The 27,089-nt window shown below is 38.0% G+C and overlaps 1 protein-coding gene across 1 annotated transcript; it reads right to left on the bottom strand.

Moving 5' to 3' along the window:
* Nucleotides 1-749: 749 nt before the first annotated feature.
* IFRD1 (interferon related developmental regulator 1) lies at nucleotides 750-26,647 on the bottom strand. The gene is given in 12 exon segments (NM_001261783.1): nucleotides 750-1,517; nucleotides 4,071-4,166; nucleotides 4,682-4,810; nucleotides 8,858-8,992; nucleotides 14,818-14,926; nucleotides 15,017-15,195; nucleotides 15,300-15,350; nucleotides 18,142-18,299; nucleotides 20,102-20,226; nucleotides 21,061-21,145; nucleotides 21,281-21,385; nucleotides 26,338-26,647. Coding segments are annotated over 12 exon segments (1,353 nt in total). The 5' UTR covers nucleotides 26,429-26,647; the 3' UTR covers nucleotides 750-1,427.
* Between the last annotated feature and the right edge of the window lie 442 nt (nucleotides 26,648-27,089).

Raw genomic sequence — 27,089 nt, 5'->3', positions numbered from 1 at the left:
CACCAGACTTCCAAGAGTTGTTGGATGTTGGAGAGGAACACTAGTTTGGAAAAAAGACCTTAAATGATTTTGATACTTCTCCCTACAGTGTATATGCTTCCCTATTCCTCACTGTGACCTACACCAAGAATATCAAAGAAACAAGTCTATGGATTTGAAATGGCACGTTGCTTGCACTATGTATTTTAATCTAGTTTATTAAATGTGAATGTGCTGTCAAAACGCTTTTCACAAAATGAAAGAAATATACCTCATGGGCAAACAAGCAGCAATATTCTTTTTACTATTGTGCTTTTGAGACAAGGCCTCACTCTTGTCACCCGGGCTGGAGCGCAGTGGCATAATCGCGGCTCACTGCAGCTTTGACCTCCTGGGCTCAAGTTACCCTCTTGCCTCAGCACCCAAGTAGATAAAGAGTACAGGCACACACCACCACACTCATTTTTTTAAAATTTCTGGTAGAGACAGGGTCTCGCTGTTGCCCAGGCTGGTCTCAAACTGGGCTCATGCCATCCTCCCACCTCAGCCTCCGAGTGCTGATGACAGGCATGAGCCACTGCACGTTGCCAAGCAGCAATATTCTCGAAAGTCAGAAACCTTAATCCCAATTATGTATTGTTACATTCTTTTCATCTACTTTAATGTTTGCAAATATATACATAAAGTTTTGTCTCCCTGCCCACCTGGCCTAGTCATTTTGGACTCTGTACCTCAAAGCCATAAATAATGTTTCTTCTATTAGAAGAGACGCACTTTCGGTGTGAAAAAAATCTTTATTTCAAAGTGAAATGCACAAAGTCTCATACAGCAGATAAAATCAGTGTTACTGCTCTCAGATGTTAAGGTTAGCAACCTTTCTGGCATATGCTAATTCATCGTGAACTCCCAATAGCTGAACTGAATGGCTTTTAAGTACAACTGTAAGGTCTCATGGCATAATTCCTTTTGTTGATGCCAGTAACAGGATTTTAAAAGCTACATTCCATTAAAAATTAAAAATACAGCAGCTTTTCCAGGGAACTAGATCCCAAAATTGTATCCAGAACTCTTGTCTAAGATATTAAGTTAAATATCTTGTATGTATATATCATTATAGCAAATCAGTATTTTTGACAACCACAGTGTAAGAAATTAAACTTTGGCTAATAGTTTTCCCCATCATGAAATCAAAGTTTTTTGCTGTCTTCGTAAATAAATTATGACCAATTATGACATTACAAACACTTTATACATGTTTACTGATTTACAGAGAATATTTAATAATCAGAACTCACCAGTTTCAATACTGTACATTAAATTATAAGCAATATAACTCCTACTATAAAAGTTATCTAAGTTAATCCAAGATAAAAACCGTCTCTAGAGTTTAAATACATTGAAATAGAAAAAAAATAGAAATTAGAAAATAGTCTTCAAGTTCTGAAAATCTAGAAGAATTCTCCAACATCTGCTCTCTTATCTCGACATTTGCTTCTAGCTTTGGTTCGAGCTTTGAAGGCTGCAGAGTTATATAAATGCTGAAATGAAGAAAAGGAAAAACATGCATCAGTAAGACTTAAGATACTCTTATAAAACTGAAAAAGGGTAAAAGTCACAAAGAAAAGAAATGAACTAATTTGAACCTATAAACCTTTAAATGTTTATAAAATACACACAAAGAATGAAGGAGAAAAACAAAGAGTTAATGGGGGCCAGGTGAGGTGGCTCACACCTGTAATCCCACCACTCTGGGAGGCCAAGGTGGGTGGATCACGAGGTCAGGAGATCAAGACCATCCTGGCTAACATGGTGAATCCCCGTTTCTACTAAAAATACAACAAATTAGCCAGGCGTGGTGGCACATGCCTGTAGTCCCAGCTACTCGGGAAACTGAGGCAGGAGAATCGTTTGAACCCGGGAGGCAAAGGTGGCAGTGAGCCGAGATCACACCACTGCACTCCAGCCTGGGCGACAGAACTAGAGTCCGTCTCAAAAAAAAAAGAGTTAATGGCTATTCCATATTCAGAAAAGCACTAATCAACTTGCAAAACACCAAGAAAGTAAGACAATTTCAAAAAACAACAGTGAAAAAAGGACATCAACATTTAGTTTCATCCATGATCCAAGACAAATCATGACTAATGTGGAAAACAGTCCTACTTGGCTGTCAATTAAAACAACAAGGAAAAAAGTGATGAGGTGCCATTTTAATACCAATTAAATTTTTTAAATTATAAAACTTGAAGGTGTCAAATCTTTGTGTAACAACTACATGCCTTCATTCATTGCTAGAGACAATTTAAATATTGTCTCCAATATTAGAGTAACTTTGGAAGGTAATCTGGCAATACATTATGCAGGGGATTTCTTCAAAAAAAATTATTCAAAAGAGAAAAGTATGTAAAAATATTAATGTTTCTTACAAAACTTAAAATGCCATACAAGAAACAACTATGTTCTATAAAATGTAATTAAACACTTCATACCCACCAGAATGGCTATAATTAAAATAATTATTAGTGAGGATATGGAGAAACTGGAACCTTTCTACACTGCTGATGGGAATGTAAACTGGTGCAGCAGCTATGGAAAAGAGTTTGGTGGTTTCTGAGAAAGTTAAATGTAAAACTATCATCTGACCCAGCACAATTCTACTCCTAGGTAATACCTCCCAAAATTGCAAAGAGCCTTTCAAAAAAAAATTTTGTATGTGAATGTTCAGAGCAACACTATTCACAATGGCCAAAAGATGCAAACAGCCCAAATGTCCATCAACTGTTACAATGGATAAACAAAATGTGATATATATCCATACAATGGAATATTATTCTGCCACAAAAAAGAATAAAGCTCTCTGATTCATGCTACAACATGAACTTCCAAAGCATTATGATAAATGAAAAAAGTCAGACACAAAAGGTTGCATGCTATACAATTCCATTTATATGAAATCTCCAGAAAAAGTAAATCCACAGAGACAGAGAGCAGATTAGTGGTTGCCAGTGGCGGCGGGTAGCAGAAGGGAAACGACTGCTAATGAAGAGAGGGTTTTCTTTTGAGGTGATAATGTTTTGGAACTAGAGTTGCACAACATCATGAATGTAGTAAGTACCACTGAACTGTATACTTTAAAATAGTCTGTTACGTGAATTTCATCTCAACACAAAATAATATACATAAATTAAGGATTTCTGAAATGTAGGCTCGTCATGGTGGCTCATGCCTGTAATCCCAGCACTTTGGGAGGCCAAGGTGGGTGGATCACCTGAGGTCAGGAGTTCGAGACTAGCCTGGCCAACATGGCAAAATCCCATCTCTACTAAAAATACAAAAATTAGCTGGGTGTGGTAGTGCACACCTGTAATCCCAGCTATTCAGGAGGCTGAGGCAGGAGAATCGCTTGAACATAGGAGGCAGAGGTTGCAGTGAGCTGAGATTACGACAAAGCAAGATTCTGTCTCAAAAAAACAAAACAAAACAAAAAAACAACATACTAATTACTATGTAATGCTACAAACCCTCTTAAGTTTCCTCATTTGTAAAATGAGTCTGGTACTTCACTTAGTAGGCTATTATCTGATACAAAAGGACTATGTAAATCCTTATTCTTAAACATAAAAACTCCATAGAATAAAAAGAAACAAAATATGAACATCATTCCTATATTAAGATAGGATTATATGTAAAATATATACGTACATATTACATTTTAATGTGTTGTCAAAATATGTTTCATAAAATGAAAGAAATATACCTCACGGGCAAATAAGCTGCAATATTATTTTCTCCATTTTCCTTTTGAGACAAGGTCTCACTCCTGTCACCCAGGCTGACATATATATGTGTGTGTGTGTACATATCCAAGTGTATTATGTGTGTGTATATATATATATACGCGTGTGTGTGTGTGTGTATATATATATGCCCCCCCACTCTACATGCTTTCTATATCTTTAGTACAGCTGTTCTATATGAAACATCATGAAAAACTGAAACTCCCAAGTATAGGTAGACACAGCTAACTTGGTGAAACCAGACAGAATCAAAGTTTTGGCGCATTTAGTTTTATTAAAAATAAAAACAAAACCTACCCTTTCAAAACGAGAAATTTTCATCGTTTTAAGTGTTGCAGCATCAAGCATCACTGGGGGTCCAAGTTCAAATACATTTCGAAGGAATTCATTTGACTTATGTGAAAGAAAAAGGTGGTACAGCTCAGTATTAAACATTATAGCTCTTTTTCACCAGATAGAGTGACTGATTAACAGAAGTTATGTGGAACCTACAGATATAAACTTAGATCACTTATTTTCTGTTTCTCAATATGAGAGCAAATTGTTTTCAATGCCTTGAATCTGAGAAAGCTATGTCAAGCTATTTGCTTTCATACTGACATCGGTAACAGTCCACCCAACTTCAACAATACAAAGAGAAAAAAAAAAGGAACAGCTTCAGATTTATTCAAGTCTACTTTCAAAAATAAGTTTACTGTTTTCTAACACGTGGAAGCACTCTGGATACCTAATTCATTTCAAAAGCCCATTAAGTGAGCTACATTCAAGACTGCTCCCTACTTTAAAAGCTACATTCAAGACTGCTCCCTACTTTAAAAGCTACATTCAAGACTGCTCCCTACTTTAAAAGCTACATTCAAGACTGCTCCCTACTTTAAAAGCAAATATGTAGAAAGGATGATACTTACCTGTAAGTGGTACTGCATCCCTGATCCAAGAACCTCCTTAAAGGTGTCATAGGTGTGTTTTTTTACCCAGCAATCAATATACATGCGTTCAGGACCAAATTTAATGGTTTCTGTTGGAAAATCCCGTTCCTAACCAATGGAAGAACCAAAATTACCACAAGGCACTAAAATGGCCCAAAGGGATCTTATGTAAACACAATTTCTAAACAGTCATATACATGCTGAGATAAATTAACAATATGGCTTAAACTGATACTGTCATACCTGAGATGTAGACAAACTATTGCTATCCTGTATGTAAGGGTACAGAATTGGTCTAGTTTTGATAAACTTGAAGGCTCAACTGAGTTTCAATAACTATTAAGGCACAAAACCACATTGTTGAGAACATCTTTAAATTTCAACATGTCTCAACAAACTTAAGAAAAGGTCAGGTGTTTTTAATGGCCTAGGATGGGAGAGGGAAGAAAGTTGCAAACAGTCAGGAAAACACAATGGCACCACAAACAGGGGGTGGTGAAATGAGCAGCAGGGATCCAGGGAAGAAAGTGAGGGTAAATAGGGTTAACTGACCAAGCAAAAAGGAAAGGTCCAGCAACCAGAGGGCTCCAAGAGGTTTCAGGCTAGGTTTATAAGAAAATAAGAGGTAACACTAGAATCTAAGATTTAGTAATGGAACAATTCTGTCAGAAGACCATTTCAAAGGTATAACCACGGGAGTGCAGCCCAAATGACACGGAAATAAAAGTTAGATGGATAAAGAAAAGTCAGCTGGAATAGTGGTAGAACTTGTTAAGAAGAAAACTGGTTACTTAATTCTTCGGTAAATCATGAATATGTCAGAGCAACCAAGAAGGAAGAAGCTGACTGCCACAGGGAGAGGAGAAAGGAGACGGAACTTGAAGGACAAAACCACTCCACCTGCCTTCCAGACATCTACCTCAGCCCCTTCTCACTCAGCAGACAAAGTATATAATGTAATAGAAAAGACCGTCAACTCTAGACAACACAGACAGGCAAATTTGCGGGCTTGTGATTTCATCAAGTAACTTAACCTTGTTGAGTCTGTTCCTTTGCCCGTAAAATGGGGCCATCTTTACCTACACTGCATGAGGGTTATTACAGGTGTAAAAGAGGACACGCATGTGAGGCAAACACAGTGACCATCTGGTGCGTAACAGCAGCTCAAAAATAAATAACAGCAGAGTTATCTTATTTTAACCTTGTTTATTTCAGAAAACATTAAGGCACCAGGAAAGAACTATTTCCCACCAACCCTCTATAAAGTCATCAGCATCCTTACCTATTATCGTCTCTCCCGGTGGTAACAGATAGACTTCTGTCCCTCCACAATTCAAGGTTAATCCCAATCTTTTACATATATAGTCAATCTTCCATATCTGGTTGGTTCTGCATCATGGATTCAGCCAACCATGGATTGAAAATATTCAGAAAAAAATTGCAACTACACTGAACACGTACAGACTATTCTTTCTTTTCACTATTCCCTAAACAATAAAGTATAACAACTATTTACATAGCACCTACATTGTATTAAGTATAAGTAATCTACAGATGATTTAAAGTATACGTGCATAGGTTATATGCAAATACTATGCCATTTTATATCAGGGACTTGAATACTCAAATTTTGGTATCTGAGGGGGATCCTGGCACCAATGCCTCATGGATACTAAGAAACAGACTACATTTTCAGATGCTCCTTTCTCCACTGGTTCCTTCTCCATAAATTGTCTCTATTGTCTAGAACAAAACAAAACAACAAACCTTCCCACAATCCGCCACTACATTCCAACTATCAACTCTCTTCCCCTTCCCATTACAGCCAAGGTTTTTAAAATAGTCAAGGCATACCATCTTCACTTAATCACTCCTCACTTTTCAATCCACTTCAATCTGGCTTTTCCCTCATCAGTCCACTGAAGCTGCTCTTATAAAGGTCACCAAGGACCTAATCGACAGACCTAAGTGAAACTGGTTACTCTCTCACTTGACCTATCTGTATACAGGATTGGGCCATGCTCAAAGAGCACAGAACAGTGGGTTCAAATTTCAGCTCTGCTACTTAACTATTCTCTATTCCTTTGGTCCCCATTTCTCCTTTAAAAGGAGACGATTCTATTGCTTAAGAGGTATAATGAAATGAAGTAAGAAAACTATGGCAAAACACCTAAAATATTAAGTGCTCACTGATTTGAGGAATGCATGAGCCTCAAGAAAGGTTTTAAATGAAAAGAAATGGTGTGGCAGCCACTACGACACCTAAGATGTTTACATCTCCTTTGTGGCAGTTGAGCAACCTTCATTCAAAAGACCCATCTGAGAAGCTGGGTACTCCAGAAAAAGTTAGGTTTCAGTGAAAAGAAAAAGAGAAACAACCCTTAGCAAGGTCCTGAGGACAGGACTTTCTCAGGCAGGTGCATTGAAGCAGAGGCTGGAGGGACAAGGGAGATCCTGAGATGAAGAAAAGAAGGTGGGCAGGTAGATCACTATGGCATAGGAATGGCTTCCATTTAATAGTGTCTGAGGAATACGCAACAACGGGCTGTTAATACTGGTGTAGGCTGAAATGTCACTTGTGTCTTCCTCTGAATAATCAGTACTGAGTGCTATGGCTGGCCCAGTCTGACGGCCAGTAGAGACCCTTACAATCTACTACTCAAAGGTGACGCATCAGGGCAGAAAACTTGAAATCAGGTCCATCCAGAAAATCTAGGACATGTCATCATATTTTTGAAGACTATAGTATCTCAAAAACAAATCTAAATACAGGAATAGTTTATAGTTACTTAAAGAAAATGGCTTACTTTAGAGATACTGCCACACTAATTATAAGACTAATTTTAATTCTTAATATGGATACTTGCTCTAGTTAGGTTGTTTTTTAGACTATAATATCCAGAGTAAATACAAAATACTACTATAATGTGATAAGTCAGCATTAACCAAAGTATTTAAATGCCAAAGGATCTAATTTGTATCCTAGATTTTACTTTTTTAAAAATAGATTAAAATTAAGAAAGTAGGATACATATAAGAATTCCCTGGAACATATTAAAACTGGATCTGGTGTGGGGTCTCACTATCTCCAGTTTAAATTCTCATTTTAAATTTTCATACACACATCAAGTTGAATGACATTTTGAAGATATTCTTAAAATAACTGCTATTATCAGATAGCAATAATCTTAAGAAACACACCCTTTAAATCCAAAAAATATTTACCTGGGTTACCAAAAACAATTATTAAAGTTTTCAGTTTTCTCCAGTGAGACTATCTTTTGTCCTATAGTTCATTTTAGCCATGCATTCTAAACCAATTTATTTGCCACATAGATTGAAACAGGTTTGAGAATTATAGAAGAAATTCAAGCATCAGATAATGATTTTAAGTGGCCTTGTTAAAATGCTGGGTTTTGTTATTTCAGTTTTTAGCCTCCAGCTTTCCTAGAAAGATCATGAAGAGCTCTGGCACGGTGGCTCACACCTGTAATCCCAGCACTTAGGAAGGCTGAAGCGGGTGGATCACGAGGTCAGGAGTTCAAGACCAGCCTGGCCAAAATGGTGAAACCCCGTGTCTACTAAAAATACAAAAAATTAGTCGGGTGTGGTGGTGGGCACCTGTAATCCCAGCTACTCAGAAGGCTGAGGCAAAGAATTACTTGAACCCGGGAGGTGGAGGTTGCAGTGAGCCGAGATCGTGCCACTGCACTCTAGCCTGGGCAACAGAGCAAGACTCCATCTCAAATAAATAAATAAATAAACAAGTAAAAGACAATGAAGCTGGGTTGGAGTCTAAGGGGTAGGCAATAACTTACTAAATTCACAAAAAACACTGTACACTAAGAATGTATATGCTAAGCACCACTGTTTAAATGACAAATACACCAAGGTCAAATACATTTCTATCACTATGAGTCTTTTGATTTAAAAGAAAAAAAAACTGAAATAAAGTATCTTTATACATCAGCATTAATTTTCCTTTGAAAAAAACAAAAGTCTTCACTTATATTGTTAAACACCTGCTAGGCTGTAAAATGAGATATTATTTTCAAAGGTGAAATTCAATCAACAAAATGGCCCAATTGTCAAGTTTAGTAGCCTGACACAATCCAATTCAAAACGAGAAGCTATTACAGCATTTAAGAAGCCTACCTCCACTGCCCTCAGGACATCTCTGAAAACTGACCGCTGTTTTCTCTTGTCCACTTTGGCCCGATGTTTATTTCCATCTGTTGCCAAGGCCCTAAGCACTTGCGTCAAGGACTCCATGTCTTCATAAAAAAAGTCCTGGTCAAGAAAAGCAATTTTGTTTCCTTTATTGTTTTTCTTTTCTGACCTCATATAGAGCTAACAAAGAACAGTCTACCTTTGGAAAATACCCAGTTGCATAGGGCAATGTAAATCTTCATGGTGTTTAGAGACTAGGCACACATAAACACATATTTTCATGAAATAATCGAACCCAGAAATGCTGACTACGAGATGATGTACTGCAGCAAAACAATTAACATTTCCCTTCCAAGTTCATGCATCCAACAAATACTTCTTGTGTTCCAACCATATATGAGACATTACTGGGATTTCGAAATTCAGTGAGAGACAGATATACCAATATAGCTTCCACCCTTGGCTTCCCAATCTCCAAACCAAACATTCACAGAATTCCAATTATTCTTATCCCAAAGGCATAAAGCTACTAGTAGTGCTTTTAAAGCACCTACTTTCTAATTTACTGCCATACTTCAAATAAGCAATAAAGCACATAATTCAGGTGATTAAATTATTTAAGGCAAGAACAAGTTTTAATCCCTTTCTGGGGCACAGCTGCAAAATGTATTGAAATTTGCTGTGACCTTAAGCAGATTACGGGCTTCCTTGTCATAGTTAACGTGGCTATGCATTTAAGAAGTCTCTTTTATTTGTGGTGTTTTTATTCCCTAACTCCATTTTACAACCACACTAAAATCTAAAAAATGAGTCAAACTTATTTAGCTGATCAAAACTAGAACAGATACTTCTTACTAAGAACCCAGGAGATGGGCAATCTCCAGTCCTAGTTTATTCATACATGTTTAACATTTATTGCATTAGAGGTTAAGAATCATTTAACTTATTCAATTAAAATAACAGCTCTTCTGGACCTTCTTGGTTTCTTTTAATGTCTAAAATGAAAAGGATTATTACACTGGTGAAAAATAAGCTCGAAATTAATGTGACAGATATTCTAGCTTTTAAGTACATAAATATCTTCTTGTCGTATTTCCAATTACATATTCTTAACTATTCCAACAAATGTTTTCCTCTAATGTTCCAATCTACCTCCTGTATCTAAGTTAGAGACAATACTCACTAATAAGATGCAAAGTAGGTATTAAAATAGACCAAACTGTGTTTAAATTCCAAAGAATCAACTTGCATCATAAAAAGATGGGAATAATTTTATTTATAAAAAACAAGTACATTTCAGGGACTAGCAGTCTCCTACTCATTTTATTGGCTACTTGTTCTTTTACAGTATTCTAAATATATATATGTGTGTATAGCTGTATATGTAAAGGGTTTTTTAATTTGTATAGAATAAATCAAAATTTAAGAAAATTCTATACATTATTTTAATTTGTTCTAAGAAGTGAGAATCACTGCCAGTGATTATCAACTGGGGATGTTCTTACTTCCCACTGGACATTTGACTACGTCTGAGACATTTTTGGTTGTCACAACTAGGAGAGGGGGGTGCTATCGGCACCTAGTGGGGAGAGGCCAAGGATGCTGCAAAATATCTTTCAATGCACAAGACAGCCCCCAACCCTACAACAACAAAATATAATCCAGCCCAAAATATCAATAGTGCATGCTGCGGCTGAAAAACTCCACCGTAATATAATCTTAGCAATGGATAAAACCCAATCAAGTTTAGTTTGTGAATCACCAAGTTCAACATCCTATTAAAACTTGAAAAATTAAATGCTAAGTATTTTAGAAAAAAGGCTCTAGAGAGTACTTGGGCATTAAAAAGAAAAAAAAAGGAAGGAAGGAAATAAAATGTAACATGTAACTAAGAACAGGCCATAAACAGCTTTCAAAGGCCTATTAATTGGAGTTTAGGATAATTATATAATAGAGCTGTACCACTCTGGGGCAAATAAAAAATGAGCTCCCAGAGAAATAAATAAATTATCTTAATATACTCTTATCAATAATAAAAAGAAAATAGCAGTCATTACTACACAACAGGGTCAAAAATCCTAGATTAGAATCTCAAATCTACTACTCTCCACACCAAGTTTTATAAATTATAAATCTATCTTATCATCTGAAAAAAAGATAATATCCACCCTCTCCAACAATGGTTGTAAGCATTAAAAAGACATAAAAATAAATTCCCCAATAAATTCTGAAGCATTAACTATTACATCAATATTCTAGATTTGGAGGCACATAGAACTCACATTTTTTTAAAAATTTGTGTAGCAATCACAACTATATGAGGCAGTTTAATATTATACGTAAGACACAGGTTTTGCAGTCCGAACATCTAGGTTTGAATCACAAGCATCCGCCGCGTAGATCTACACAACCTGACAGAACTACATTAGCAATCTGTCTCAGGCTCCTCTTATGTAACAGTTATCACCACCCACATCTCATAGGTTTATCATAAGGAACTATTAGAAAACACAGGAGATAAACATCCATTACGTTATAGATCTTACTGTTATAAATAGCCTGTTTGAATCTAACACAATATAAATACAACAAACTGGTCAGCTGAAGATAATTATTTCAAAGCAAAATAAGTTACCAATTAAATGGTTTCAAAAGCTGAATGGAATTAGGATGAAATGAAACCAAAGAAAATTTCTGGAAAAGTTTAGGCAGACAGGGTGAGATGCTTAAGGTCACAAAAACTAACCATTCCCCAAACTATTATTTCTATACAGAAGTCACTGGAACACTCATTATAAACAAAATAAGCTGGGTCTTGGATAGCTAAGTATTAAGAAATAAAAATCATACAAAAGCCTAATATTAAAATAAAACTTGAGGCCAGACCGTGGCTCTATATCTATAATCCAAACACTTTGGAAGGAGGAGGGAGGATTGCTTGAGGCCAGAAGTCTGAGGCTGCAGTGAGGTATGATCCTGCCACTGCACTCCGGCCTGGACAACACAGAGAGACCCTGTCTTTAAAAAGACTTATTTATTTCAATTCCTACTCACCAAGGCAGAATATCTTTGTCAAGGTATGGAGATATTTTTACACAGGGTCAGTTATTATACAAACAAGGGAAAAAAACAAGAAGAATGCTAAGTTGCTGCTTCCAAAGTATAAAATCTAGGTGATTTCAGATTTTACTTCCCAGGAGTATATTTGGTCTTTTATTATCTTTTTTTCTCTCTATGATATAGCACTTCCCCTGTCCGCTCAGCTGGGGAATGGAATGGGTGAGACTTGGAAAAGGTCTAACTAGATTTTGTTAAATTTTCCCAAGTTGGGATTGCACCAGCAATGGCTCCCAAGATCTTAATTCTGCCCACCAAATAATGTCTCTCTTATATTAAGTTACTCTAGAGTTCCTAAAAGGCCACTAGCAAACTACTGCCAAACGCAATACTCAATTCAACCAACATTCCAAGTAACAGCTACCACTTACACTGTACCTATCATGTGTTCTCAACAACTCTATGTGGTTGTGACTAATAATTTCTCCATTTAATGATAAGGACACTGAGGCATAGAGAAGTTGCCCAATATTACCCAACTAGTAAGAGAGAAAGAGATCTGAAGGTAGGCAGAACAGCTCCAGAGTCTACTATTATCTAATTGGTTATATGGCAAACATCCATTAACCTAGAACTCTCACAAAGGAGTAATAATTACTAATTTCAACTTTGAACAGTTTATTATTTTTATTTAACTAACTCATTCATTAAAATCCAACCTAAAAGTTAGCTCTTCGAAAGTTTTTTTCTAAGTCTCTCAGGCAGAATTCATCACATCACTAGATTTCAAAGTTAATAACATCAGAAAGTAAGTCAGCAAAAGGACTTGAATAATTCAAAACTCATTTGCTGTATGAACCCTATTTCAAATCTGTCCATGTTTTTCACTAACACCCTAGATTTCATTTTTGAACACCCTATAACTATCCCCCAACCAGCACCCACATATAAAAAGCTTATTTAAAAAAAAAAAAAAAAAAAAAGGCAAATAAAAACACTAGGTTCTATTTTGTAACCCAGTTCATTTTTGCCCTTGGACAAAAATTCAAGTCAAATGAAGTATGTCTGGATGAGTTCTCCTGGTTATCTTGTGTAATTTATTAAGTTAGAGAAAAAATATGTGTGTGTGTATATATATATGTATGTGTCTATACATACAATGTTTATACAAACTTAAATTCAACACGTATAATTAAAACTGCATTATGACTTCATTTTAAAAATGCATTTCCAAGGAAAAAAACGAAAAGAAACTGCCATTTCTGGCCAGTAGAGGAACGTAAGTGTAAAAATTGGGACATCTGGTTTCCATGCCTTGAGGTTAAGAAGGTATTAACTAGCTCAGTAAAATTAAATTAATTGCTAAATTTGAGTCCAATTTCTCACATAAGGAGAATTATTAGCTACTGACAACATTAACTTACTTTCCATTCCTACCTACTGTAATCCCTCAAACAAAAGGAGTGTAGGGGAGGAGAAAGTCACTTCACACACAAAAATTTTAAGACTGTAAACGTTCTTCATACAGGCCTAGAATGGAATGTGAATGACTATACACGGCAGAACTGTATTAATCCTGTTTGGGACTGTTCACTGTTAAATAACTTCTTTAAATGCAGAAAAGTTTCATTCTGAAAATATACTCTTTCTCCTTAAATTAAAAAGCAGCTAGTAAGTAATTCAAGGTTGGCAATAATATCTACTATTTAGTTACCCATTTCCCATATGTTTAGTTTTCTTATTGGATCCTTCACAGATTCAGTGTGAAGGCAGTCAAACCTGCTCCTCATTTCTAAATATCACCACAGTATCTGAATCACATATCTTAAGAATAAATTGGCCGGGCGCGGTGGCTCAAGCCTGTAATCCCAGTACTTTGGGAGGCCGAGACGGGCGGATCACGAGGTCAGGAGATCGAGACCATCCTGGCTAACACGGTGAAACCCCGTCTCTATTAAGAAATACAAAAAACTAGCCGGGCGAGGTGGCGGGAGCCTGTAGTCCCAGCTACTCGGGAGGCTGAGGCCAGAGAATGGCGTGAACCCGGGAGGCGGAGCTTGCAGTGAGCTGAGATCCGGCCACTGCACTCCAGCCTGGGTGACAGAGCGAGACTCCGTCTCAAAAAAAAAAAAGAAAAAAAGAAAAAAGAATAAATTCTCCCTTCCAATGGTAAGATTTGAGGCATTCCTTTATCTTAGCAATCCTTAAAATAGAGATAACAAACTAGGGCTACCAAATGACCCAGTTTGCCCAAATTAAAGGATTTCCTGGAACATAAGATGGTAAGCACTAAACCAAAAACAAGTACAAAGCAAACTGGGTCGGCTGATCAAACTATCACAAACTCAAATCCCATCGAGAGCCAACCCATGGTAACTAACATCCGTGAGTGAACAAGTGAATGGGTAACTGCAAAGCACATGTCCCGTCTAATGAGCAGTGTTTATTTCCATCTTTGGCTTAGAGAAGTTACTGAACCCATCTCATCCCAAACCTATGATGACTTAATATTTTATTCATTTGTTTGATATTAATTATGAAGTATCACGTGCCTTCATTAGCTTGATATATCGGGTATCTGAGAAATCCAAGCAGTTTCATACAGTTTACACTAGAAAAAACTCTCTCCATGAGCATCCCTAAACTGCAGTTCTACAGACAGCAAAAATTAAGTATAACAAACCACAGTCAAACATTGCTCTACCAACCCCTACTGGTTTCCGCTCTCTAAAGTATTATACCACCACTGCCAAGAAGCAGGGAAATAAATCACTGAGTTCTCAAGCTGGCCATGTTCCAAAGTTATTGTCCAATTCTCAACTGCAAGGTAATGATGGAACAATGGGCCTTGTGACACAAGCTTTCTCCTCTGCCAGTTAGATACTTACACTCTCTATTCCTCTGGCCAATTCAAACAGAAGTGCCAAAGATTCACCAGCAGCTATTCTCATGTTTACATCATCACAAGAGAGGAGGCTTGGAAGTTTATGGAAATGCCTAAAAAACAGTTAGTCATTACTATGTGAATACAACCAATTATGTCCACTAAATGTTGCTTTTATAAAACATGAAACTAAAAATACATACATCTCAAGCTTTTTCTTCACTTCATTGATTGGGCATATGGTCAGCAGTAGTGTCCATGCAAGAAGCGAGCTGATATGAAGCACTGTATTAGGGGTGCTGCAAATAACAGTAGTGTCTTTCTCTTTGAGATAGGACTTAGTGAAGATATTTTCAAAACATTCCAGAGTTGAGTATAGTTCCTAATGCATAATAATATGAAGTAAGATAACCACCTTAAATTAGAAATAACCACAGATAAATTAGAAATAATCACAGATAATAGAATCAAAGGTTTTTTACTTACAGTAATGTCATCTGTGGCAATAAAACAGCAAACACCAAAGCAAGTTGCACACTAAAAAAATATATATATATATAGACATTAATGATTTTATTTCTTATTAATTCTACATCTTCCTGCTTTTATAATTCAATGTGAAAATGTTCTCAGCAACATGATATATTAGGTCCCAAGCACTGTATATAAAAGAGGTGAGGAGAGAAAGAATACTGAACTAAGATCAAAGGAAGTGCATTTTAGTTCAAGCTCTGCTACCAAACTCACAGCATGACTTTAACAAAGTGATTCTGTTCTTCTTCGGTCTTCTTTTATTGATCCATAAAATCAAAAGCATGCAGAAGAATTACATAATTTCTAAAACAATTGCAGCTCCATAATCTATGATTTAAATTATCGAATTATTTTTATGAGTCTATGTCAGTAAAGCATTCTGAAAGGGTGAACTATCCCCTCGTTTCCTTTCTGTATGCTTTACAGGTGCTTACTGGATCATTTCAAACTTCAACTGTAATTCAAAGATAGAAAGCTTAGACATATGAGATAAAGAAGCCTGCCCTCTCTATTAAAAAGCCTTTAAAACACATTACAATTCCACCGGTTTTTTAGCTGTTAAAACTATCTATATTCTTTTGTTCTTATGAAGACTCTACTATGAAAACTTCTAAAAGAAATCAGCTTCCAAGAAATAAGCACACAGGAGCAGAAATTTCATAAAACGTAAATAACTGTCTTCAAACTTCCCACCTAATTAATTAATCCCATTAATTCAAATTTCACTTATTCTGGATTATGCTGAAAAGAGGCTGGGAATCACATAATTGCCTTTTGTTTGCAGAGGGGAAGGGCTAAACAAAAGTGAGTACACTATATGATTAGAAAGGTAAAGCTTATCGAATAAAACACTTAGAACACAACACTTACACAAGCCATCTACCTGCAACATAAACAGAAGCCTTCAATTCTCAGAAAATTTGTTTTAACAAATTAATCCGTATAAAAACAGAATTTGTTATCTGAGATTTTATTATTCTACATTTTGTTACTAAAATTCCCTCATATTGTTCTAAGTATTATTAAAGCTTTAAGTCTTTAAAGTCACTACTGGCATCAGGCCCAGGTTTTAGTCAGTTCTGTTCCGGTACTATGAGGATATCTGTGATATTAATCTGCTTGGTGTCACTATTTTATTTTCATTATATCATCCTGGTGAAAACTGAACACTGTTAAAATTTAAAAGTAGCCGAAGCATTAAAGGAAATTTTCAATCCATAATCCCTTCTGCTAAGTAAGCAGCAGAAGCAAGGCTACATGGTTCCTTTTGATGACTCTAAGAAAAACAGCCAATTAAAAACTAGAACTGGCTGGGTGCGGTGGCTCACACCTATAATCTCAACACTTTTGAGAGACCAAGGCAGGAGGATCACTCGAGCCCAGGAGCTCAAGGCCAACCTGGGCAATACAGCAAGACCCATCTCTACAAAAAATTAAAAGTGAGCCAGACAAGGTGCCACACGCCTATAGTCCCAGCTGCTCAGGAGGCTGAGGCAGGAGGATAACCTGAGCCCAGCAGGTGGAGGCTGCAGTGAGCCATGATTGTGCTACTGCACTCCAACCTGGGTAGGAGAGTGAGACTCTGTCAAAAAAAAAAAAAAAAACCCTAGGACTGCCTCAATTTAATATGGATTCCATCTGCTAAACAGGGAGACTAAGGTTTTTTAAAAATTCACAGCAACTCGGAAGTATGAAAAAGAAAATGCCTTTAAATGAACAAAAAACTCACATACAATCAAAATTAAGTGACTGCTCCAAAAATCTACCCAGCAGAGTGTCTTCTGTCATTCTAGTACGAAATTATACCCATAGTTCCACATGATTTAAAAGTTGCATATATTCCCCAAAAAGGAGAAAAGAAAAAGTTAAGTAGCAAAAGCTAATTAAGTATTTCAGTATTACTAACTACTGGAGGAAACGGAGATTACTATGAAGTTGCCAAACTCCAATTTCTTTGCCTCCAGGGCAAACAACTAGACTATTCCCAGCTTCCATATGCCTGGTAAGCCAAGGAACTAGATGCAAAACTGACATGCTTTGTCTGAGTCTGTCACCTAGCTACCCTGGCTGCCATATGGAGAGAACCTAGAGGTGGGTGAAGCTGCAATGGAGGCCTGGGGTTCCAGCCAATTTGCATTGGGTGGTGATGATAAGAAGAAGAAATACATTTTTACCAAGCTACTTAGACAAAGATTAATGTCACTTAAGTAACACTAATAAGGAAACTGATTCGGATAATCAATATTAAAAGTATTACAATGTTTCACGCTTAAACTGATTCACTTGTTTAAAAAAAGTTTAGGATCACATGTTATTTTTCCAAATCCACTAAGACCACATCAGATGTGGTCATGTGGACAAAGTAAAACATGTCCATATGATCATTTGTATCACTTACTGCCACACCAAAAACAAAACATAAAACCCCCAAAACCCAAAATCTAAAGTCAAGTGTTACAAGAGGTAAACATCCAACAATTAGAGAATGAAAGCTTTCTCAAACCCCAAAATTGGAAGACTATTTCGCAAGTCAGAATTTCAGAGTTTCCTATGTCTACCCAAATCCATAAATATAGAATTAATTATTATTTTTTTTTAAGATACAGTGTCTGGCTTTGTCTCCTAGGCTACAGTTCAGTGGCATGATCATAGCTCACTGCTGCCTCAAACTCCTGGACTTACAAGATCCTCTCTCTTGCCTCAGCCTCCTGAGTAGCTGGTATGGTACTACAGGCGCACCATGTCTGGGTATCATGAATAGACAGATCTATAAATGTAAATATCTTATACTTACAGTTTGCCTAGCCTGGATACTAGCCGACCCATCACAAATGATTTTCTTTAGGATTGGTCCAAGAGTTTTCAAAATCTCTTCACTTTCAATGCCAGGGCCCAGCTGAATACAAAGAACAGATGCTAATGCTGCAGCTGCGCGTTGCTCATCACTCTTACCTATAAAAGCAGCCAAGATGCAATCACAATAGTCTTTTCAGTAGACTCACTAAGACAGTAATTTCCCAAATTTGATCAATGACAAAATAGCATTTACCATTTTTGAAATCCCATGCTCCAGGCTTTGATGCAAGTTACACACTTAGGCTAAAGAGCTCAAACTATAAAGACAGACAGACCTCAGTCAAATCCTAGATTCTACTAGGTAGCCAAATGATCATCGATTAATTACTCTTATTCTCTAGAGTTCCTCATCTGTAAAATGGAGATTAATATCTATCTTAAGGGAGTATTTTAACAGTTCAACTAAATGTGTTTCAAGCCAATTTCTGTCTTCAAACTCCTTAATGTACTCATATAAACAGTGCTCAAATTGCCCTTGAATTAATCTCCTAAGCATTTCAGATGTACACAGTCCATCAGGTAAACCTTCAGGGTTTCTCCACCAACATTTTTTTAAATAAATATGGGATTAAAAATAATTCTTTAAGACCATTAAAAATACATTTATTAACTTTTTTTTTTTTTGAGACAGGGTCTCACTATCACCCAAGCTGGAATGCAGTGGTGCAAAAAATACATTTATATAAAGGTAAATATAAATTAACTCTTGAGAACTGTATATACCACAGGTGAGGTGTGGGGCAAATACTAAACTTAAACTATTACCTGATAAATTAAAAACGTAAAAAATATGCAAGCTAAAATGGAATTTTTAAAGGTCATCTAGTCCAACAACCATTATAGCATACAGTTTGAATGTAAAACACCTTTAATAGAGCCATTGTGTTATCTTTAAAAAGTTGGGTCTGCTATCAACTATACCAATAACAAGATATATAAGCTTAGATCCATCTCAGTTTTCCTAGGCCTTTCTTTATTCTATTCAATGGGAGAGGTGAATTTGATCAAAGGTTTCACTTACAACAAAATTTTTTACTCTCAGGTAAAATGAGAAAAATAAGAATATAAAGCTTAGTTAATTCAATTTTTTAAAAGTGCATTTCTACATTTTTGGTGCTAGAATATTTTGCTAATAAAACAATGATAGTGGAAGATAATTATTTTCATAATGTTCTTACTTGGCTAAGTTGGCAGACACCAAATCTTGTTTTGTTTTGTTTGTTATAATAGAAACCAAGTATTGCTTTGTTGCCCAGGTGGTCTCCAACTCCTGGCTTCCGGCGACCCTCCCACCTCCATCTCCCAAAGTGCCAGAATTGCAGATGTGAACCACCATGCCTGGTCACAAGTCTTTTTAAATTTGGTGGTTCCTAAATCTGATAAGTCTGGTAACACTGGACTTTAAGGTCTGACAACATTATCTTTAAGATCTCTCTTTGGTCTTAAAAGTTCTATCGCTGTAACAATTTGAATTCCAGAATTTCTATTACAAAGTTCTAGAATTCAAGTATTCCAAGGGATATCCTGAAAATGATGTAATTTACAGGTATAATCAATGTTTTATATAAGTGCAAGGGAAAATGAGCTAGATGTCTGACATACACTTTCAAGCTTTTCTGGTAAAACAAGAGAATGACTGTCACCTCTACTGATACAAAAAAGGATGATGACAATCTACGCCAATCCTTCTTAGTTTCAAGCTTTTTTTTTTTTTTTTACGTAAAACAAAAAGTTCTAACAAGTCTCATTTTGAACTATAACAAGATGGTGTACTCCTTGACTATTAGAAAATTTTAAGAGTGGACCAGTGTTCCAGTGCTATTACTGAATGTTACCGAAAAGAAGCTAACACACTCCTTATTAGTTCTATGTCTGTGACTCAAAAATAAGGGCATTACCTTTTTTCAGGCAGCGTTCAATGCTATCAGTTAAAGTCATTCTTCTTTCCAGAATAAATTCATACAGCATTTTTGAAGCCAGTGCATTTTTAATACCTTCAAGAGCTGCTTGCCTTGTCTTCGCACTATTTAACACCCAATGTAAGAGAAAGAAGATCCAGTTGGAGTATACAATAAGTAACTTTTTAAAATCTTATTTCCTTCTAAACTTTATCTATGTATAGATTTTTTAAATCTAATTCTCATCAAGCTCTAACCATTTGTCAATAATATAATTTAATTTCCATCTATGACTCACCTTATTACACAAAACACTTAAGGCCGCTTTATATCATGGCATTTTTCTTAGTTTGATAGCCACAACTTTAAATGCCTACATAATATTTTATCGTTTCAATGTATCAGTATAGTTTCAATGTATTGTTTTCCTATATTACATATTTAAGTAAATTTACACTTTTTAAAAAACTATAAATGTCTAGAACTGCATCTTCAGGGCTTTTTAATTCTATTAAGGTCAGTTCTGAAGCTATAATGAAGAAAAACAATCTAGCTTTGACATTTTTTTCATATCATAACAACATTAGCAGACAAGCAGCTTAAAGCAAGGTTTCATTATCATTTCTAGTTGAAGATTAACTTTTAATTCAACAAATTCATTTATATTATAATCAAATACAGTTATGTATGTGCTGTTATGCTAGAACAATTACTAATCTGACTCAATCTAAATTCTAATGGCATGTTACCACACACATTAAAGTCCAATGGAACAAGAAACATGATCCAAAGTAAACAAATTAACCTTCTGGAAAAATAGATTGCTATTATCTGAGAGCTGTACAAATTATATATATGTAAGGTAGCTGATTAGAATCACACAGAATAATCACTTCTCTTAGCTTTTGACTAAGATCAAGCGTAGAATCACACAGAATGGAGTTTCCAGTGTTGCCTACCTCTTATCCAGGGTTAGGTCAATTAATCCTTTCAACTTGTACTCTAGGTCTTCTTGAGTTCCTTCCTCATCAAGGACTTCTGGTCCTAAGAAATAATATAAACCAGCCATTATAATGTAAAAGAAAAAAAGACAGGGAACAATAGTATACCTTAGCTACAAGAATTCCTCCACCTGAAACATTTTATCTAAAGTCGCAAATTTAAATTTAAAACTCATACCATCTTCAGCAAAACTGGAAGGATCACTATAACCACTGCAATGGCTCATTGTTTCAATTGATGCATCTTCATCACTAAAAGGTTGAACATTTCGATGCTGGCCACCTATTAGGTAAAAGAGGAAAGAAGTAAGTTATTTTATTGGCATATATCTAAATATTTAACTTTGGAATTTTTAAGTTTACTTAAGAGAAATCCAGTAATAAAACCACAGACTCATATAAAAAGAGATAATTTTATCACAAGTGAATATATTTAAATATTCTTAAACTAAGTCAGTTCACCTAATACATTATTTCAAAGCACCAATGATATATCAACTATACACATCAGTCCTCTAATAAGAGGCATTCTTTTTTTCTTCCTGTCCCTGTCGCCCAGGCTGGAGTGCAGTGGCACGATCTTGGTTCACTGCAACCTCCACCTCCCAGGTTCAGGCAATTCTCCTGCCCCAGCCTCCTAAGTAGCTGGGATTACAGGCGCACACCACCACGCCTGGCAAATTTTTTGTGTATTTTTAGTAGAGACAGGGTTTCACCATGTTGGTCAGGCTAGTCTCGAACTCCTGACCTCGTGAACCACCCACGTGATCCACCCACCTCGGCCTCCCAAAGTGCTGAGATTACAGGTGTGAGTCACTGCGCCCCCAGCTGAGGCACTCATTTTTTATGACACCAAAACTGATAGGAAGGTGGGCAGTGGCTCCCGCCTGCAATCCTAGCACTTTGGGAGGCCTAGGAAGGTGGAACACCTGAGGTTGGGAATTTGAGACCTGCCTGGCCAATATGGTGAAAGCCCGTCTCTACTAAGAATACAAAAATTAGCCCGGCGTGGTGGTGCACGCCTATAGTCCCAGCATCTCGGGAGGCTGAGGCAGAAGAATCGCTTGAGCCCGGCGGGGGTAAGACGCTGCAGTGAGCCGAGATGGTGCCACTGCACTCCAGCCTGGGCAACAGGCCAAGACCTTGTCTCAAAAAAAACTGATATGAAGATGAAAAAATTATTTCCAGACCATGATTTCAAATCATGAAGACAATGAAAACAGATCCAGAAATAGAGTGTTGTATCATAGATAATCATAAGAGTAAGACAAATACATTTTCCAATGAGAATGGCTGGGCTTAGCAAACACGAACTGGTGAATAGGTTTTTAGGTTACACATGTCTTATGTTAAGGGGAATTAAGGAGTTAAGACAGGGTAGTTTTAAAGACAACTTAAAGTGAGAGAAGAAAAAAAGGTTTAAAATAGAAGTTTTGGTATTTGATATAGTATAAAAGCCTATCAGATAAACTACCTTTAAGGGAAAGGTTCTATACAACGTGCAAGAGTTTAAAAGTACCAATGCTGGCGGGGCGAGGTGGCTCACACATATAATCCCAGCACTTTGGGAGGCTTAGGCTGGCAGATCACCTGAGGTCAGGAGTTCGAGACCAGCCTGGCCAACGCGGCAAAACCCAGTCTCTACTAAAAATACAAAATTAGCTGGGCCTGGTGGCAGGCGCCTGTAATCCCAGCTACTTGGGAGGCTGAGGCAGGAGAATTGCTTGAATCCAGGCGGCACAGATTGCAGTGAGCCAAGATAGCACCATTGCACTCCCTGTCTGGGCGACAAGAGTGAAACTCTGTCTCAAAAAAAAAAAAAAAAAAAAAAAAAAGTACCAATGCTGTTACAAAAAAAAATAAAATCTTTTTAAAAACTAGAATCTTCCTTTCAACTTCATTAACTTCAGGAATAAATACACAGTCGCTTAGGGATTTTGCATTAAATAAAAGGCCTGCCAAGTCATGCACTACAATCAGCACTGAGTTAAGTCCCAAATGCTGCCCTAAAAGTGACAGTGAGTCACCTGACTAACCTCTGAACCTAATTCCCTCTCAGTAAAATCAAAGTTCCTATGTTCAAACGTCACCACCCTAAGGGTTTTGTTTTTTTTTTAATGCTCCAAATTTAAGCCTGTTACTGTTGGGCTGGATTTTTTTTTTAAAGGAGTTGTCTTTTTTTAAAATCAAAACAGAGAATTTAGCAGATTTTTAAATTAACACAGCAAGCAAGTGGCCTTCAGATTTGCTTGCTTGGTGCCAAAGTAGTAAAGCATAAAGATTAAGTAATGAAGCCAAAATCTCAAAATTTCTTAGAGTGCTTAGGACAGGAATAAACAAAGACCTATGACATCATACTCTATTTCTGGATCTATCTTCCTCGTGTTTATGACTGAAGTCATGGCAACAGATGAGTGTCATCTGATTAATTTTATTAACATTTATTCACAAGTCAATTCACAGATTTTCTTTTTCATAGCCTATTTCTGAGAGTATTCCTCCTATGCAACTCTTAGTCTGGTCCCTTAACTCATCAGTATTAATGATTTCTAAGATTCGAGGGAAAGAAAAAAAATACACACATATATATATTAAGAAAAAAAACCCTGTATGAATGTCTGATATCTAGGTCAAACTCACCCACGTTGTGAGCCTAAGTACCGTGAAAGAGACGGCACTCTAGGTATATAAAGTAATTATTTCTAGAGGGCTTACTAACAAGGTTTTGTTCTTTCTTGAAAACATTCTCTTTAAATTAAGTGCTATGACATACCTGTATAAAAGAAGTCAATTTTATTACCTTCCTAAAACTCTCCACTAACATAAAAAATAGTTTAAGTCATTAAAGTAATAATGACAATTTGGTTATATAGTGGAGACCTCATTTGAATCCCATTTCTTCTAGATGTCATTTAAAAATAACAATTAGGTAAGTGGCTTGTAAGTAAGCAAAAGTTTGTGTAATTTTCCATCTCTTCTACTCAACTATTATTTATTAATTGTTTATTAAACACATAAAACATTCACATGGGACCAAGTTAAAGTTTCAAAAAGTAAATCTCACCCCCATCCCTTTCCCCAGTTCCACCTCTGAGAGGCAGCCACAGTTAACAAGTTCTAGCACATACTTCCAAAGATATTCAAAGCATGTATTGTGTTATAAATTAATCAAAGAATTATTTTCTATTTGTTTACATATGATAAAATTCAGTGGTGAAATGGATCTTTTCTACTAAAATAGTGAAAAGGTAGCAGCAATAAAGTTGATGAAAGGTCACAAATGAGCCCTGAGGCAAAATTTAAAAGGCAATCCCCGCACAGCCACCAGAGTGGCACCAGAGGTACTGTAAGCACAAAGAGGGAAGGAGGCTTGCCCAGAAACTTTAGACGGGAATAAAGGTTTGTGCCTGATCTAGGCCATTACTAATATCATTACAACTTTCAAACTTTAGCTTTCAAACTTTTCCATTTCATCAACAAAAGGGTAAAAGAATAAAATAAGTATCTTCTAGAAAGAATTAAAATGTTTGATTCAGATGAGGAAAAGCTGAAACACAGTGGTAAGAAATATCCTCAGACCAGGCACTGTCCCAGCATCGTGGGAGGCTGAGGCAGGAGGATCCCTGGGGACGAGGGACTTGTGACCAGCCTGGCCAACACAGACCTTGTCTCTACAAAAAATGTAAAAAATAGCCAGGAATGGTGTCACATGCCCATAGTCCTAGCTACAGAAGGCTGAGGTGGGAGAATTGCTTGAAACCAGGAGTTAAAAGGTTGCAGTGAGCTATGATCACACCACACTGCACTCCAGTCTACGCGACACAAACTCCCTTTCCCTTTAAAAAAAAAAAAAAAAAAAAAGTATCCTCAATTCACATAGAGCAACCAGAGGCCACAATAAACTAATTACATATTTTACATCTTGATAAAAAATGAATTTCATCAACATGGAGAGCATTCAAAATGAAGAGGCACCTAAAAAAATGGAAAAGATTGCTGTTTTAAGAATCCCTCCCTATGGTCAAGTATTAAATGTTTAATACATGATCACGAGTTTTTGAGCTTTCTAAATGCCAGTTTCCAATAACCTTTAACAACACAACCCGCATATTTACTTTTCTTGTGAACAAAGGCATATCGTTCTGAGTGGCAGCCGTGACAGTGACAACCGTGTTCAAAAATACCTAACAGCTAGTAGTTCCAGTGCGATAACGTCAGAGAATACTCCAATATTTAACTCCTGTTTAAATTTCTAAATAAAATATTACCAGGTTAGTTAATACTCGATTTGAGTTTACTGGGGTCTCTCCTAGAAGGGCCTTCCAATTCCAATTGGAATCCTTTTTCTTAACCATATGATAAGTAGAAAACCATAAATTCGGTTAAGCACCTACCCATCCCACCCAGGAAAAACTTCGACTTCGTAGCGAGGGCACAATAACCTCAACTTTTAGCCAACTGCAACCTAAGCTCCCCAACACCCTGGCTCTCTGGGGCTCACTGCAGAGAACATATAGAATGCAGCACAAAGGGGAACGCGTTTCTTTCCCCCGTGAGCAGGAGGTCGCCTCGGGTGATCGCAGAGGTGCTAGAGGTTCGGGGCTTCTGTAGGTGCCAGTTAGGGGCAGGAGCACAGCCTAGGGGGGAGAAAGTGGTCCCCCCGCCTCCGAGGCCTCCGCCTGGCCAGGTGGACAGGCGGGACGGAAAACTTCCCCGACGCCTCTGCGTCACCCTGGGCCCACCGCGCAAGGCCCAGGCCGCGTGACGCAAGAGCTCGTCCAAACCCGCCGGACGTTTGGCATCCCAGGAGCTCCATACTGGAGCCGGGCGCTCAAAGGCGACCAGTGACGGCATGGACCCAACTCCCTGTTCTTCCCCACCCGTGGTCAGGGAAAGATAGGGAGAGAGCGCCGCAGAGAAAGGAACTCTGAGAATAGTTCCTTTCCCGCCCAGCTCCCGGTCAGCCCCTGTTCCCACACACTCTCAGGCCCATGGACCCATTCCTCCCCGCCCCCACAGCCGGTGCCCAAGAGTCCGGTTCGCAAGCCAGATTAAATCGCGCGAGGAGCGGCGCCCAGGGCACGCTGGGAATTGTAGTTCAGTAGCCAAACCACGCACCCTGGAAACGCAAACGTGTAGAGCAGAGAAAGAACTACAACTCCCACCGTGCCCAAGCATGGGAGACTTGCCAGCCTGGCCGGCAACCGGGATGCCGGCGGCGGGGATACCCCTTACCTGCTGTCGCCGCCGTCGCTGCAGCTGCTCCTGAGCCGCCGCCAGCACTGCCACCGCGGTGGGGAGTGTTCCGCTTCTTGTTCTTCGGCATCGTGGGACGCCCGGTGCCGCCTAGAGTCGGAGCTTAGCGAAGATCAGCCGATGGAGCTGCACTTTTTACTCGTGCGTCTGTGCGGCGGGCGGCTGAGAGGCGAGTCTTCGGCTAACAACAGAGGCGAGAAACGGCGGGGGTAAGAGTGGGCGGTGGCGGCAGCAGAAATCCCCGTGAAGAGCTGTGATCGGAAACGATACATGTTTCTCTCTAGCGCGGGAGCTAAGGCGGGGCAGGCGAGGCCTCGACGCCTTAAGTAGCAAGACCGCCGCCTGACGTCATCATGTAGGCGGGACTTGAGCGCTCCTCAGCCAATCCCTGCACACCTCCCCGCTAGAATCGTCCTTCGGGCGGGGCGCGGATCCTGCCTACAAATCCCATGCGGCCGGTCTTCCGTCCGCGCCCATGGAGCCTGTCTTCGTGGCCTCATTGAATTCTGGGAAACGTAGTAAGGCTGGGGCCGGGGCCTCCTTCCAGCCCTCTCTTCCCTACGGGCTTTTCTGCCCACTTCCTTTTCTCCTGGTGACCCCACCCCTGCCTCCGCTCGGCCCCCGCCTTGGAACTGGGTGAGGTAGGCACCGGCGATGCGCAATGGGGGCGAGTACGCCCGATGACAGGAGTCAGCTTCCAGCTGGCAGCTATGCAATCACCTTTGCTTCTC

The sequence above is a fragment of the Macaca mulatta genome, chromosome 3 (assembly GCF_049350105.2).
Source record: "Macaca mulatta isolate MMU2019108-1 chromosome 3, T2T-MMU8v2.0, whole genome shotgun sequence".
Lineage (NCBI taxonomy): Eukaryota > Metazoa > Chordata > Mammalia > Primates > Cercopithecidae > Macaca > Macaca mulatta.
This window is presented reverse-complemented; position numbering and strand designations above follow the sequence as displayed.